This window comes from Amblyomma americanum, chromosome 7, assembly GCF_052857255.1.
Source record: "Amblyomma americanum isolate KBUSLIRL-KWMA chromosome 7, ASM5285725v1, whole genome shotgun sequence".
Lineage (NCBI taxonomy): Eukaryota > Metazoa > Arthropoda > Arachnida > Ixodida > Ixodidae > Amblyomma > Amblyomma americanum.
This window is the reverse complement of record NC_135503.1, coordinates 95,563,837-95,581,031: the sequence shown is the minus strand read 5'-3', so window position 1 is coordinate 95,581,031 and position 17,195 is coordinate 95,563,837. Positions and strand designations below refer to the sequence as shown.

At 46.6% G+C, this 17,195-nt stretch overlaps 1 protein-coding gene across 1 annotated transcript in view; it reads right to left on the bottom strand.

The window, feature by feature from the left end:
- The window catches only part of spel1 (DNA mismatch repair protein spel1), an 85,631-nt gene that overhangs the window by 17,876 nt on the left and 50,560 nt on the right, over nt 1–17,195 (bottom strand). The window contains exons 18-19 of the mRNA XM_077632719.1: nt 7,099–7,270; nt 4,650–4,778 (exon numbers count right to left, since the gene is read on the bottom strand). Coding sequence (XP_077488845.1) covers nt 4,650–4,778; nt 7,099–7,270 — 301 coding nt within the window. The remainder of the gene's footprint in view (nt 1–4,649; nt 4,779–7,098; nt 7,271–17,195) is intronic.

Below are 17,195 nucleotides of genomic sequence, written 5' to 3'. Positions count from 1 at the left end.
GATTACGTACCTTTTGAAGTGCTGAATAGTTTGCTCGCTATTTTTCTCTCATCTGCAAGTTTATTTCATTATGACTTTACTCACATATAACTTGAAATATCGGTCACTTCTGTTAGGCTAAGTGTCCAATAAGGCACACTGGCTTACCAGGCCACATCATGTTCATCTTGAAAGGACTGAATTGGACACCAGTAACCCAGCATTATTTGAATGGAACAGAAATAATGTATAAATGCGTGTAAGGGCCGCACCCTGTTTTCCCGAAAAAGTATTTTAAAAAAAATATCCGTGCAAGGGCCGCACCCAAACTTTTCACGACCCACGCGAGAATAGCCTTCGAAATGCACGCGCCGTGGGCTCCACAATCGGCTCCGGCTGCGAGCAACAGTGCGCTTGATCGCGGAGGCCACGTGTGCGTGCACAGGAGCTTTCAGGTGCCTCCCACGGATGGCGCCCGAGGCCGCAACTCATCATTATCATCGTACAACTTTTTCCTCTGCTGCGAGCTCCCGCTATCCATATTGGCATCAGTATCACCAGCTCTGGCCTTTTGTAGCTGTCAAAGGCACAGGAGTTGTGGTAGCGTGTTAGTTCACTGTAGTTGTGGCTTTCACACACTGCCGTCGAGCGTTGCAGTTTTAGCACGATGGGCAAGCACCTTAATAGCTATACGGCTGGGAACTTGCTGTCAAACACGGCAAGCATGCGGCGGGCAGGAAATTCGACATGGCTGAGAACTGCATCCAAGAATCGATAGTGAAACCAAGAGGATGTATTGAGGAACACAAGCTGCAAAAAGTGCGCTTACCGAGGAAAGCCGTGCAAGATTCTCGAACTGGAAGAAGAGCTGCAGCGGTGGCTCAGTGGTTCGGGCGCTCGGCTACTGATCTGCAGTACCCGAGTTCGAACCCGACCACTGCGGCCGGCCGCGTTTCGATGGAGGCGAAAAGCTAAGGTGCCCATGTGTCGTGCAGTGTCAGTGCACATTAAAGATATCCAGCAGGTCCAAATCATTCCCGAGCCCTCCACTACCCCTCCACTAAGGCACCTCTTTCTTTCTTTCTTCTCTTAGTCCCTCCTTTATCCCCTCCCCTATGGCCCTTACTGCACCATGGTTCGGGTGTCCCCCGAAATGTGAGACAGATACTGTGCCATTTCCTTTCCCCAAAAACCAATTTAATTTCAAAGCTGCTCAGCTAAGTGGAAGCACAGAACAAGGGCTACACGTTCTTCGTGACTACTTGTGGGATGAGTGTGCACCAGAGCACAGCACCAGCTCGGAGCCGGAATACTCCGTGAGTGACAACTGAATGTAGAATAAATGCCACACATTCCCCGAATGGGGTGTTTTTACTTAAAGAAATATTTTTTGCACATCGAGTGTACGGGCCGCACGCTGAAAACTGGCCGTCAAATCTGGAAAAAAAAGTGCGACCCTTACATGCGCTTATACAATAATATTTCTGTCAGAAAGTCACTGAGCAGAACTGCAACATCACTGCAAAGCTAACCTGACTTGGCAGCGACCTGTCTTAAAGAGACGGTGAGGACAATTTAAAGCCGATCTGTATGTACAGGTTACAGCGCTCTAACGAAAAAGAAGCTACTTTAATTGAGAGAGGAGCTTTTAAAAGCTATAAGAGACCACAAAATAAAATACGGAGATGACACCACCAGCCATCCTCGCAAGTAAACTGGATGACGCCGAAGACATTTTCTGCATGTGGATCCGCTACACCACCATTCACTACCAAACGGGGGCCATGGATCTCTTGTCGTTCTTCCCATCACGAGTTGGAATTATAAAAGGGGAAAAAATGGTACCAAGGTTATTCTTGTGAGACAAAATGAAGTTATCAAAATCCGGCATAAGGCTGAGGGGATCGACCAAAAATATGGAACTAAAAAAAAATGCACTTGAAGTTGACCATATGTTATATCCCATTATCAGATCCAATTTTCCCACCATAAATGTGTCTTTTGCTGAAAAATGTGCTGAAAAAAACAGCACTGCCAGAAACAGCAGAGTAACTGATCTTTATTAAAAATAAAAATTTAACGGAATTGTTCTCAGGGTCCCTTAAAGCATCTTCAATTTGCTGTCATGCATGAGCTTTAACACTTCACTCAAAAAGTACAATCTAGACAAGGGTAAAAATAACTTTAGCAAAGTTAAAAGCAAGTCACACTTCACTGTTCAGTTTTCTCTCTCCCCTTTGAGTGCATATGGTTAGCATAATGTGGATACAACACTCATGAACAATGCCAGACTGCCAGGCAGTTTACTTCCACGCCTTGTTAGCAACGCCCGAAGCAGTCCGACAGTCGTTCCCAACTGTAATGCACTGCCATGTTTTTATTCCCTTTCAGACTCTCCTCAGCAACCCCAACATTGCCATCCCATTCTCTCGGCAAGGAGAGAGTGGCCTGCAATTAAAGTTCGAAAATGTCCAATTATTGCATAGCTAGGCCTTCTTTTTACGTAAATAGAATAAGTCAGCTTGCACAAGGAGCGAAAGTCCTCTCATCTGGTAGGTAGTATGTTTTCACCACAAGGGACGATATGCTATCTCAACGGAGAGCCAAAACTCTGCTAGCTTCCCATCATTTCATTCAGGCAGCCATTCTGTCCTCTTTATTATGTCACACTCATGTTAACACTTCCAGATGCTAGGTACGCAATTGTGTACATTGCACAGTAGCAGATTTTTTCTGGGACAGTGCTACAGTCAGCAGCGATTTCTTTGTTTAAGATGAATTCCCCGCTCTTCATATTGGCAACTAGGGTACCTTTTCTTACTTGCTGCCACATGCAGTAAATAACAATTCTCAGAACAGTCAGCTTGGCAGCACATCTTTTAAAAGATGTACTTTGGTAGATGGGTTTTGTCAACTATAATATATGACCAAGAATCTCCCCATGGTGGGCGGCAGTCGATTTTCCACCTACCAGTTCGCCTGGCCACCCATGTCTACGACCACCACCCACCGCTTGCTTAGGTCATGGCTGGACAAGAGGGCACCTAGCAAAAGCAGTGATCAAGCTCTCTGCAAAAACTAGACTACACTGTGAAAGGCAGGCGTTGGGACCGCTGTGTCCGAGATGATGTGTCTTGAGTTGGCTCAGAGGTTTTTCTTTCTTTCATTCACTTTCAGCACGGTAGCACTACTAGGCGCATTTTCTGATTTCGGGCATGCGTACATATGTACAGCCTTTGCCAAAAGTGACCAGGCTGCATGGTTTGCTTGTCCTTCGAATAATGGGGCCCTTACGGCTTCCCTAAAGAAAAAGTTCTTGGCAGGTGAGAACAAGGGTTCTCCTTACCATACAGAGATTTAGGGCTTGAGGGCTGGCATAATAGCTTCAATATACAGCTGAGAAGCAAACCGTCTAGCCTGGTTACTTTTGGCAAAGACTGTACTTACCTCCTTGAAGCCTGCTGTGTGGTGGGCAGCCCATCTGCCGATCGGGTTGTAGGCAACCTGCCAAGTGTGTACACCTGGCAGGCGTTCACATGGGGAAGGCCTAGGTGAAGGGTACCGCTGGCTGAAGGCCTTCACGGTAAATGCCTTCACAGTGAAGGCCTTTAGCAAGTAAAAACCTTAAGTGTTCATCCTAACTAGTAACTGCACAATATTTCGTGCATAGCCATTCTAAACAGCCTGCTCTTTTTCTCGTCCTCTGTGGTTTAGATGAGATTCCCGATAATGATAGCTGAGAACTGTGTTGCGTTAAAGCAGTCGCCATGACAACAGTGCAGCAGCGCATGTGTGTTACAGCTTCGCTCCCTCCTTGCCGCCACCTTTCTAAGGACAGCTGCTCCAGCAGACTCAGATAGCCATTACACCACGTACAGGATGTTTCGTGCATGCAGAACTATTGTGACCGACAATCCTGGGGACAGAAAGTATCGGAAATTTTAGAGAAGCATGTTCCCACTAGCAGCAAATACATACTGTATAATCTCGTGTATGGGCTGCACCCCCTGTTTAAGATTCGATAACTGGGAAAAATATATGGTTATATATGTTTTTTTAAATTCCTGCATGGGCCGCACCTTCAATATGCAAACCCCGATCTTAAAAACCCTTACATAGGTTTATATGGCAGTACAAAAAGTGGGAGACACTGATGTATGATTTTTTTTCACACACTGAGTTCCAAATGAGCTCGGGTTCCACTGCAACTTCACTTATAAATATGTTCAGCTACTAGGTTTCTGAGCTCATAGGTATCTTTTTCCCCCTACGTCCCGTGAAGAACATAATAGCAAGGTTCTACTCTATTATCGTTGTTTTTAACGAGAAATTGCGCTCTTGCATAATTTTAGCATCAGTAAGGTGCCTAGGTTTCCGGACCAGCTCCCCCTTTCCTCTTCCTCCCAGTTAACAAATGCCCACCTCTCAAGAATTTCTGGGGAGAACCCTGATTGTGACGCTTTGTATAAAATTTGTATGTACACGCCCCCCGCCCCAAGGAAAGAACGCTGCTGTTTTGCACCGGAAACATGACTGACTTTCTTGGGACTAGCATAGTCCATTTAGGTGGAAAACAAAGTTCCTGGTGAGAAATGGCAAGAAGCGGCCAACAAGGTCAACGCACTGTAGACCACCACCGACATAACCCTAACTGTCAGAGATCCACTTACCCTTTGGTCGCATGGTGGGTCGCACGTAGGGTTTGCCACTGGCTGACACAGCCACCACTGCAAAGCTGACCAGGACGTCCAGGTGAGAGATGACCTCCGAGAGCTGCTGCAGAGGCTCCCAGTAGCCAGCTGCATGAAAGGCAAACCAGCTATGAGACAAGGACATCGTGTCTGCAAGAGCCCGCCCATTCCAAGGAGGCTGCGAGCCGGCATGGCTTCTCAAAGTACAACACTTACTGCCTTGTTTACTGACACACATTCTATTTCCAGACTAACTAAAATGCACCTTCCTTGTACACTCACACAACAGTTTAAAAGTATCCAAAATTTCGAATATGAATAGAACATGTTTGATATTCGGTTCACATTCACATTCAAGAAGCTGATATTCAACAATTTCCGAACGAATATTCACCAGCGAACGTATACCGCGGCAACTTTCATCAATTCGAACATGGCAAAACCACAATATCTGGGAAAATTATCCGGTGATCTAGCATAAAGTGCCAGGAAAACAATAAAAATGCATTGCCTTGGCGTAGACCGATCGCATTCGGGCACTGCTAAGCTTGACCTCATGCGAAATTCCGCAAGTGCGATTTCTTACACACATCCTGTATTTGTGCACAGTGTATATTGCCGCCCTATGCCTCTATCCTTTCTTACTATCGCTCCCCCCTTTCTTTTCCACTCCCTGTCCTTTTATTCCCGCTAGCTGCAGCTCAGGTGCTTCAGGTTTCCATGGCAGATGCCGCGGCTAGCAACATCTTTTCCTTCCATTGTTATTTTATCAATAAATAGCCACTAACAACAACAACATTCTTACATAAGACACCTGAATTGAACAAGACGGCTGACCACCCGCTTTAAACAATCACAAGAGAAAGCGCACTGTTTTTTCTTTGATCCTTCCATAATGTGCTACACGCTTAATGCCCACACATATGGCATTTGTCCAGTCACCTTCATAACTCTCCTAGCCTGAACTCCGCCATCTCGTTTTGGTCAACTATGGTACGCGGGAAGCCTACTTGTGGAACTCTGCACGAGCCTCGTGAAGGAGCGAGTCAAGGTGCCACAGCAGGGCAAGCAATGGTGTAAGAATCCCACCTACTGCATGGTGCACTGTGAGCCGCGCACCTCTCAAATGCGTTTAACAGCAGGTGTGACGGCAGGAGAGCCCCTGTCGCCAGGCCAAATATTGCCTGCCCATATAGTTTCTGTTTCTGAGCTGTGACAGCAGCTGGAGCTGGGTTCAGTCGTCCGAACCCAGCTCCACGTCACTTTCAGACGTCGATGTCGCTCATAATTTCTTTTAAAAGCGGTCTCGTTGTTCCAACACCAATGTGCGTTTCCCTTGCCCACGTCTCGTGTTGTCCTTCCAGCATGCCAAAACTGTGCGCTTGTCACGGGCTTTTCGGTGTTTGTGCAATGGAGCCTTCTCATAATGCTTCCCGCATTTTTAGAATTTTTTTTATCAATCGACTTTCGGATAATCCGGGAATTTCTTCAAGGCCCCAGAAATCTGAATTAATAAGGTTTTAATAGACATCATGTTATTTTTAAGTGCCAGCCATGGATTTCATTTTGCATGACCGTATTACTGGTTGCAAACTACCGCACATTATCACTACGGCTGGGATCGACCCCACGTTTTTTGGGTTAGCAGCTGAGCGCCTTAACCACTGAGCTACCATGACAGCTCTCTATTAACATGTTCTGCCGTGAGAGCTCTTCCAAACATGCTACAAAATGAAAGAATCATCTTTTATTTTCCAGAGATCACAGCTGAGAATTTAACAATTGTAACTAACTGCAGCAAGGCAGCTGTGCCAGTTTTTATCTAATTTCTTATACACAGCTTGAGGCTTTAGTGATATAAGATTAAATACTGCACCATACTGCGGCCTGTTGTAATGCTCACAACAAATGCCCACAACCTGCAGCGATTTTTGAGGCATTTGCAAGAACCTTGCAAATAAGACAAAATGGCAGTAGATATTCTAACCCGCTTTAACAAGGCTGCACTGTTTAAACTGTCGTGAGACAATGCAACAAATTGCCTTACAGCATCATTGTTACATGCGCGATAGGCATCACACGTGTGATGTGCGATAGCCATCACACATCACAGCTGCCATCACACATGCAACCAACCCTACCGTAAGCTGCCAATGTAATCCCTTTTTCCTAGCTCCACCTGTTCATGTTTTTATCTGGCTGGCACAGTCAACCGCTTGACATGCCAGAAATATAAGAGTACCAGCTTTTGCATAGAAGCTAGGCTAGTGCATTTTCATCACATGAGACCAGTTACTGCAATAAAGGTCGCGCAGAAATCAAAACAGAGATCAAAAAAGAATGTGACTGAAATCAGACACACAACGTTAAAATGCACTGAAGCGCTGACAAATAGGAGAAGCAGGTCACAGGGGGCATGTGTACCCACCAGCAATCTCGACGATCAACTTGGTGATGCCTTCCTGGGCACGGTCGTAGGCAGCCCGGGCCTCCAGGAAGCGGACATTGGTTGCTGCGAGATCCTCGTTGCGGAAACGCACGCCGTTCTGCTTTGTGTCAATGGTCGTGTAGTTCTTGCATGACCGAAGCGCAGGCTCCTCCTGCACTCAACACCAAAAGTTCCTGGATGCTGTGTGTCCATACGCCAGGGCGTCAAAAATGCAGTCAAACTTTCTCAACAAAAAGTGGGGGCATAGATCCACCTGCGAAACTGTAGCTGCTAATTCATTTTGAGTTGCTTTTTATCCATGGAGTAAAGAAAATGGTCCAGCAAATGAATACATCACACTGAATTTACTAACGCTGAAGAAGGTACTAGCAAACTGCCTTTGTCTTTCCAAAAATAGGTGAACTGATCAGAGGTGCAGACAACTTGGCAAGAGAAGTATAGTGCAATTCATTTATAATGATACCAGATATAACGATGTATCGCTTATAAGGATCAAATTCTTTAGATTTATCAATTCTCCCATTGCCCCTATGTAAAAATAAACAGTATATAACGATAGGAGGAGGAGAAAACATTTATTGCTGCACTGTGCTAAATTGGGAATGGGAAGTGGGGATGGTTGTTGCACTGGGTGGCAGTCCCTGGATGCCACTGGCCGCCGCTGCTGCCCGTGCTCTCTAGACCAGGGCCCGCTGGGCCTCCAGGTCCGAGCTGGACAGGGCCGCCTCCCAGCCCTCACTAGTTGGCTGACTTATAATTGCCATAGCAGAACCGGGGGATTGAGTGGAACCCGCGGCAAGGAAAGCTCAGGCAGCCGCGTGACCGGCCTCGTTCCCCTCAATGGTACAATTATTGGCGAAATAACAAATACAACGATAGGATTCTGGCCGCCCGGATGATCTTTACCAGCAAAATTTGTCACAAAGCTTGATAAAAATAAAATACTTTGAAGCGAATGAGGTAAAAACTCCTGGAACGGACCAGCGTGGTGAAATCCCTGAGGGAGCCTTGCCTACAGCCTTGGGAACCAAGCGCTGCTATCGTGATCACACTCGCTGGAGGGAGCAGCTTGCTTGGCTGCTGCTGCGCAATGCAAGGCTGTCTGGCACAAATGTAGTTTCCTGAGATTGTTGAGAATTTACTTTTTTTTTAAGTGTTAACTTTTCTTTGGCATTCCCCCATTTCCGTGCACCACACCCTTGGCAGCACCCCAAGATGCTGCGCCTGTTTATCTTTTGACAGGAGCTTGGAAGGGGGTGGGGGTGGCTCGCTCAGCAAACTTGGCAGAGTGCCAAGACGCTGTTGGCCACCGGTGGTGGTGGCAACATGCAAGGGGAGAATACGTGGGCGTGCTCTTTTTACTTTTATTTGCCAGTCCAGCTATAACGATAATCAGTTATAATGATTCGATCTTCCAGTTTTCTCAATATCGTTATAAGTGGATTCCACTGTACAAGAACAATACTACAATAGCAGGCAACCTTGTGACCCTTGCCCATTGTGTGCATTTACAAAATGAACTGCCCTTAACACCACTCAGTTGTGTGCGGAACCAGTCATATACTGATGAAGCCACTGATATGTTTCACTAGTTGTTGAGTCATAGGTGGAACTCTATGGTGCCAAGATCATCATCATCATCAGCCTTACTACGCCCACTGCAGGGCAAAGGCCTGTCCCATGTCTCTCCAATTAACCCTGTCCTTTGCCAGCTGCATCCATCCTTTGCCTGCAGACTTCTTAATATCATCCGCCCACCTAACCTTCTGCCGCCCCCTGCTACGCTTAGTTTTTATTTATTTATTTATTTATTCAATACTGCCAGCCACGTTTTGGTGGCCAAGGATGGAGTGGGGATACAATTGCACAGTGCTTTGTCAACAACAAAAAAAGGGGAAAAAATGGCCTGCAGGCAGGCAGCAAAATTTCTGCGAACAACTCAAATAATGGACGAGTAACAAACACTCTACATTAAAATTAAAAGCAAAGTGTGACTAGGGCAACACTCCAGAATCGAACCAAACACCCTAACTTGACCGGCTGGGGTTGATTACAGATAAAAATGTTTCGGCTGAAGATAAGGTGACCACTTCGCGAGGTAACGCATTCCAATCTGCTATTGTTCTTGGCAAGAACGACAGCCTGTATGCAGTGGTTCTGCATTTGGGCACTACAATTGTTTTATCGTGTTTGTGCCGAGTTTGTTGTGTTCTGTTGTACTGCATATAATTGTCAAAGTCTATTCTGGTGTGATTATTGATGATGTCGAATAACACTTTTAAGCGATGCATTTTGCGACGAGATTTCAAGGTGGGTAAACCGGAACGGCTAAGATCAGATATCGATACCTGTCTTCTGTAGGCGTTGAAAATGAAATGTAGTGCTCTTTTTTGGACACGCTCTATACATTTGGCATCCATTTTCGTATGGGGGTCCCATACTACGTCAGCATATTCGAGTAATGGACGCACTAGGGAAGTATATGCCACAAGCTTTGTTTTAGTGAAAGCATGTTTTAGCCGGTATTTTAAAAGCCATAGTCTTTTAGATGCTACTGAGGTTATGTTATTAATGTGCGGGCTCCAACTTAGATTCGAACTGATCGTTATGCCAAGGAACTTTCTCTTGGAATCCATTCCGTTAGCCTTAAGGACCAGCGGTTATCTTGCCTTTGCATTACATGCCCTGTCCAAGCCCATTTCTTCCTCTTGATTTCGACCAGGAAGTCGTTAACCCACATTTGTTCCCTCACCTACTCTGCCCGCTTCCGGTCTCTTAACGTTACACCTGTCATTTTTCTTTCCATGGCTCGCTGCGTTGTCCTCAACTGAAGCTCGACCCATTTCTTTAGCCTCCACGTTTCTGCCCCGTAGGTGAGTACCGGTAGCATACAGCTGTTGTACACTTTTCTCTTGAGGGAAATTGGTAAACTGCCATTCATGATCTGAGAGAACCTGCCATATGCGCTCCACCCCATTCTTATCCTTCCCTCTCATGATCCGGATCAGCGGTCACTACCTGCTCTAGGTAGACATATTCCTTTACCAATTCCAGGCCCTTGCTGCCAATTGTGAACTGCTGTTCCCTTGCTAGACTGCTGAAAATTACTTTGGTTTTCAGCATGTTAATTTTTAGACTCAGCGTTCTGCTCTGCCTGTCTAACTCATTGATCATGATTTGCAGTTCACCTCCTGAGTAACTCAGCAAGGCAATGTCATCAGCAAATCGCAGATTATTTAGGTATTCTCCATTTACTCTTATTCCCAACTGCTCCCAATTTAGGCCTCGGAATACCTCCTGTAAACAAGCGGAGAATAGCATTGGCGAGATCGTGTCTCCTTTCCTGACGGCCTTCCTTATTGGAATTTTATTGCTGACTTTATGGAGGACTATAGTAGCTGTGCAGTTGCTATACATATCTTCCAGTATTTTGACATAAGGCCAAGATCACGCATTTTCAATATATATGTATTACATTTCCTATCAATATCCTGCTGTTTACATTAGTGCAAGGCAATTATGTAAAACAAAATGGTAAGAAACAGCAAAAGAAAGTCAGTTTTATATATATATATATAATTTAAACTCAAAAGGAACTGAAAATTTGTTCCAACTATGCGGAAAACAATTTGAGGGGAGCGCTTTTAATACATTTGACACAAACAGGGTCGGAGCATTAGTTGAAATTAACAATGGTAGCTCAAATTAAGCAAGTTCGAATTAACATCACTCCCATATGGTAACGCAGTCCATAAGAGCCAAGTGCTTGGTGGCTAATGCATGTGCACAGCAACCTCATGAAAAAGCCCAGCACGTCAACATAACACTTTACCACTATTGGCATTGCTATGCTTATCAAAGCTGCTTTTCGGCACATTAAAGGGACTATGCAGTAAATTAATTGAGATTACGTAAAGCAGACGAGAGATAGGCATTTCATCACTCGTCACCCCAAGGCAAGAATTTTTAAGCTACCATCAAGAGCAACGAAGATATAGACGATTAAAAATTACGCTCCTCCTCTCCCCCCTCAACTCGTACACGCGGGGCACCAGACAAAAATAAAGTACACAGCTCTGGGACTGGGTCCTGCCCATGATTACGTCATCCGCTGACGTTGCTTTTGCAACTTCCGGTTGTCGCTCTTAGCACCCCAACAGCAGCGTTGGCGGCGTGATTGCGGCGCGCGTCGGGTTTCTTTGCTTGTCGTCTGTTGTAGTTAGCAGTAATGGACCCAGACCTCGAGGCGCGACTGCTCGCTCTTACGGCCGCGATGGGCATAGAGCCCTATGGGTTCACGCCGTACCGGCTGAACACCAGCGACGACAGAAGCGACTCGGTGAGCCACTGCGAGTGGCTCCGGAACTCCCTACAGAAGGAGGCGGCAGAGGAAAATTGAAACCATATACGCGAAGGCAATGCCCTGGCTCGCACTTGCCCGCAAGGGTCGCACTGTGGCACGAGCGGACGATTTTCACGGCTACCGGAAGTGTGCCCGTGACGTCGTGGCTGCCGTGGCTCCAGAGAATGGGAGCGTGTGGTGGCCTGGCGACGTTATGGGTACAGTGACGTCTTTTTTCACGATTTTAGTTTCAAAATTGGTCACTACGAGCACACCAATCGGCCCGCGAATTTTAAGAACACGGTTTTTAAAAATTCAAATAAATTGCCGGCTCAGTTCCAAAGAGTTATACAGTAAAACCTCGTTAATTCGAAATCGCTTAATTCGAACTTCCGGTTAATTCGAACTGACGGCCGGATCCCGGCAAAGCCCTGTGTATTTCAATGGGTAAAAACTCCCGATAATTCGAATATGCCGGTATCCACGTCGGTTAATTCGAACTAGGCGCCGATGGCTGGCATTGCTCCTCGCATATAGAAGTCACCTCGTAGCAAATACAATGCGCTGAAAATTTAAAAAAATGCAGAATGATGAGAAAAAAATAAGCCAGCACACATGAGGTGAGACGTGAATTTCGTTGCCCGAACCAACCCTCCGGTGCATGCCGTAGCAGGTTTTCGCTGCCGGAGCGTCGAAGCATTGGCTTGTCTATTTTTGGCTGACGCGCGGTCACGTGGGTAGCCACCCTACCGCGGGCGCCGCCTATGCTCCGGCTACGGTGGCTCCGGCGCAAGCCGTTGCAGCAGGTCAACTAAAGGACTACCTTGCCGATTACTCGCTCAGCGATGTGTTCAATGCAGATGAAAACGCGCTTTATTTTAAGTTGCTGCCGAACAAGACTGTCAGTTACAAAGGCGACACGTGTTCAGGCGGGAAGAGAAGCAAGGAAAGAGTGACGGTGTTGGTGTGCGCAAACGCGACTGACTGGCACGGAACGGTGCCGCTTGCTAGTTATATGCAAAGCAGCGAAGCCTCGCTGCTTTAAAGGGCTAAAAACTCTCCCTGTTGATTATACTTTCAACAGAAAGTCGTGGATGACGCGAGCAATTTTCACGGATTGGCTGCGCACACTCGACAGGAAGTTCGCGGCACAGAACAGGAATGTTCTGTTGTTCGTCGACAACTGTTCAGCCCATTGCGACATCAGCGGTCTGAAGGCGATCCGTCTGGCATTTCTGCCGAAAAACACTACGGCTGTGCTGCAGCCTATGGACCTTGGGGTTATTAAAAACCTCAAAACACTGTACAGGCGCCACCTCCTAGAGCGGATTCTTGTGTGTATGGACAGCGGCAAATCGTACGACGTCAATCTCCTCGGAGCCTGCCACATGCTGGCAACATCGTGGAATGCTGTCAAGGCGGACACAGTCGCGAACTGTTATCGAAAGTGCGGCTTCATTGAAGGCCCAGAAGCCTGCAGCACGGCAGAGCTGGATGCTCAGTGTGATGACTTCGTCGCGCTGCACCCTGCCTACGCTGCTTTATCGGAGGGTGTTGACTTCCAGAGCTTCGTAGACGTTGACAGCGGCGTGGAGACATCGGGGCCGTTAAGCGATGCCGAGATTATTGAAGCGGCCTGCGGTGACCAGATGCCGCACAACTCCGGCGCGGCGAGCACAGCTGACAGCGATGACGAGTCCGACGGAGGCGACGATCCATTGCCACCACCGAGTGCATGTGAACCAGCGTCACCACTCGATCTGGCTGCGCGCTACTTCTCCGCCGATGATAATTCGGACGCTGCGTTGGAGCTGTTGGGCAAGTTGCAGACGATGCTTGTCGAGTCACGGCAAAGAAAACGAAAACAAATGCGCATCACCGATTATTTTTCTCTTTGATATGCTTTGCCAATCTGCTGTTAATAAACATGTTTTTGAAGCATAGTGTCATATTTAATCATTAAGCTTGCTGCTTACGCGAATGCATTTTGATGTTACCTCTAACCGCATAAACAAATTAACTTTATTTCCTTCGACATTCGGGCTCTATGATTTTAATTCGCGCAATCGCCCGCCGCAAATGTGTAGTAGCGCGTAGTAAGAGATAACGATCTCAGATATGCCTGTTTTAGCTTCGGCCCGTGCTGCCGGGCGTGATGGCCGCTTTTTTTAGCGCCCGCTCGTTAATTCAAACTCCGCTTAATTCGAACAATTTTCCGGTCCCCCTCGAGTTCGAATTAACGAGGTTTTACTGTACTTGGTGTGAATGCTTCTTAGCATCATTTCTAAGCATTGAAAATATTTACAAGCGCCTTTTAATTCATTGCATAGTCCCTTTAAGGGGACACTACAGAGAAATTGAAGTTGGCCTGTACAGACACATTACTGCATTCTAACAACAAACACACAAGTAATTACACCAGCACACTTGTCCGTTAAGTCAGGTATGAAAACGCAGAATGCAGCCTAATACACTACTGTAAATTTAATGCAGACAGCTTTGATGTGCCTCGAAGTACATCACAGCCACCGTTGTGAAATATAATGTGCGTGTGCATGAGTCCTGGATTGAAATTAAGGTGCCTGCTGTCACTGATGTCCAAGTAAACACATAGCACCGATGTGTTCGAGCCCTTTCCCCTCATTACATGCTCCACATGCACAGAAGTGATGATGGACAACTTGCATATTGCCAGGCCATCAAGTATATAAAGAAACCAAGGCGTGCATGGTACGGACCTATTAGTGATGCTACTGGCAAAATCCAAGTTGGAGTAATTAGTGAGCACTGAAATTTCCAATTCGGAGCATTTTCGATCAGAGGAAAGTCAATTTAGGAGCAGTTTAGAGCACCAATAGGTATTTCTGACCGGGAGCATGTTGGAGCAATAAAACATCTATTTAGAAGCACTCTACACCATGCAGTTTTCAGTTTCCAAATCGCTTAGCTTGGCAAACAATGCTGGAAAAGCTTGAGTGTGATGTAAAGATGTGCTATACCATTAAGTTTGTCATTATTGGCATAGAGTCGAATCTGAGCTGTGTTCAATTCTGCTTTATGCAGTATAACTGAAGAGATTCTACTTTACGAAATACGGCATACACTTGTCAATTGAAGAGCACATACTCTGCATAGCTCGCAGGTGCAGTAGCTCAAATGTGCTGATGAATGGCTCTCCACTTTTCTTTATTCCTTATTAAATTGGTTTCCCATTAAAACCTCCCCAGTTATTTAGTAATGTCACCGGTTCTGTCATGTTCTCCTTCGCACTTGTACTATCCTCAGTCGAAAGCAATAAGACTCATCGCCTCCGTATCCTTGTAAGCCAGGCCAGTCATGATCAGTCCCTCTTCTTGCTGAAGTATCGCACTAATCCTGCATAATGTATAGCTCTTCATTTTTTTTAAACAAACGACGGAGCGCCAGAGTCACCATCAGCATTTTCCACAATTGTAACGAATGGCTAAGCGCAAATGTAGCAACACCATGCAGTTGTGCCCATTTATAACGAACACTGACCTAGTACGAATGAGATCAATACAGCAGTAAAATGCGCAATATGGCTATGGCATTAAGTTTCAGAGAGATCAAACGGCAACAAAGATGCAAAGACCAGAAGCCCGCGTGCGAGAGGGCACCGCGTGGCCACTATCTTCACCGTGAACGTACAACATATGCGTAAAAAAATTCCCATGCTCAATGTAAAAATGATGGGCGATATAAGTATGTGACAGAAAGCAGCAAAAAATCCTCCATGCAAACACTGCATTGTCCTGTCTCGCACACAATTTCTGCCGCCGAACGCAAAAAACTGATTCAAGCAGCCATAGCAGCTCGAGTTGGCACGGCGACGAGGTTCCAACAGGATGGAAATTTTTCGCCTCACCGTGCCACTCAGTCGCATGCATGTGAAACTGCCTTTAGGTGTGAATCTCGTGGGACAGATGACGAGTGGAGCGACACACACTAATGTGTTTTCAACGCTTGTTGTCTTTCCTTATGGCCCTGCCCTTCCAGGCTTAAAGAGAGAAATTTATGTACTATATGAGAGCGGGCAAAAAAAAAAATATCACGTTTCACCTGAACTCGCGAAGTGACGCGATATCATTCTGCATTGCAGTGCGTTTGTCAGTACCACTAGATATCGCCCGAGACGTAAGCATCGATTGCGAATGTTTTGGAACTGAGATGAAACGTTACATCATGTAAAAAAAATTTTGCCGACAGTCCTGCGCAACTGCATGGCTCTTAACCTAAAGTGCATAGCAGATTTTGCCTCGCAGCCAGTTTCACCGCTGGCCATGCTGTGTGTAAGATTTCCACAAATGGACTTCACAAGAGTACCGTATTTACACGATTGTAAGTCGACTCGAATGTAAGTCGACCCCCCCCCCCCCCCCTCCCTAATTACATCTACCAAAAAAAAAAAAAGAACTTCGAGGTTGATTAGGCTTGGCCTTGAATAGTTGAATGCGATAGCATTAGCCAGTGGCCGCCGTTTATCGCCAGCCGCTATCGGCTGTCGCGAGCGGGCATGCCCGTGGGCACATTCCAAACGAAAATGTATTATAGTCACTGGACTACTCATCCACACTTGCGCCATCGTCCTCACTAGCGCTGCCGTCGTGATCGCTGCTGCGGTCCCACAGCACGTCATTCTAACGTCGTCGTCCAGCGAATTCCTGCACTTCGCAAACAGCCACATCATGACATCGCGTGGAACAGCTGAAAATTTTCCTTGCTGCAGCTGCCACACCTGTATCACCCATTGCGAACATTGAACTTGCGGCCCGGCGCGCAGCTTTTCGATTGCGCAAAGAATGGCAGCCATCTTGAATACAGCCGTGAACGAGCGCCAGTCGCTTGCCGAACCTGGAGCACGAATGACGACTGACAAAGCACTGCATTAAAAACTTGTGAAACGCGGCCAGCAGTAATCAAATGCGTCAGAGCCAAAGAGAAACTAAGTGTGAATGGTGTCGGCTCTTCCGTCGGCTCTCTACACTCCCCGGCACCGCTGCCATTCCGAGTGGGAGTGCCGCCTCGGAACAGCTGCCCTTCCATCAACTATCAACGCTCCCTTGAGCACCGAGCGTGCATTTGAAATAAAAAGAAAACGTGCTGGATGCTTGAGCTTTCTGTAGAACGCGACTGCGTCATCGGGCCGCCGCCACTTGTCAGCAACCGCAGTCAGCAGCCACGTGTGGGGTGTCAGTTTGCTGCTTATCGATAGCCGCCATCGGCCGTCGCCCGTGCGGGGTAAGGATGCAAGTTTTGCAGGTTGACACAGCAGCTGCTCAAGGCCAGCATCAAGAGCGATCCGACAGAGCCGCGCAGCAAAAACGCAACCACGCTATAGCATGCCTGATATCTCATTTGTCTCACCTTTACTTGCAGTGCCATGTTTTTGCTTCGATTGTAAGTCGACCCCCCACTTCGGATTTTCAAATTTTGAAAAATAGGTTGACTTACAATCGTATAAATACTGTAACTGCCTGCACGGAGTGGGCTTTTTCCACGGCTGCTTCTCATCAGCGCTCACCAATGATGACATTCTGGCAGATGCGATGAGCAGAAATTGCCATATGTGCGTGCATTAGTTGTACCACCAAATAAGTTTTGCATCATAATTAAATGCAACCTTTGATTGTTTGACTCGTGCTAAGCCTAATTGGCCAACCAGTCGGAATCACGGCGACGAAATATTGTCACGAAGTGGTGACTGCAGTCCAGA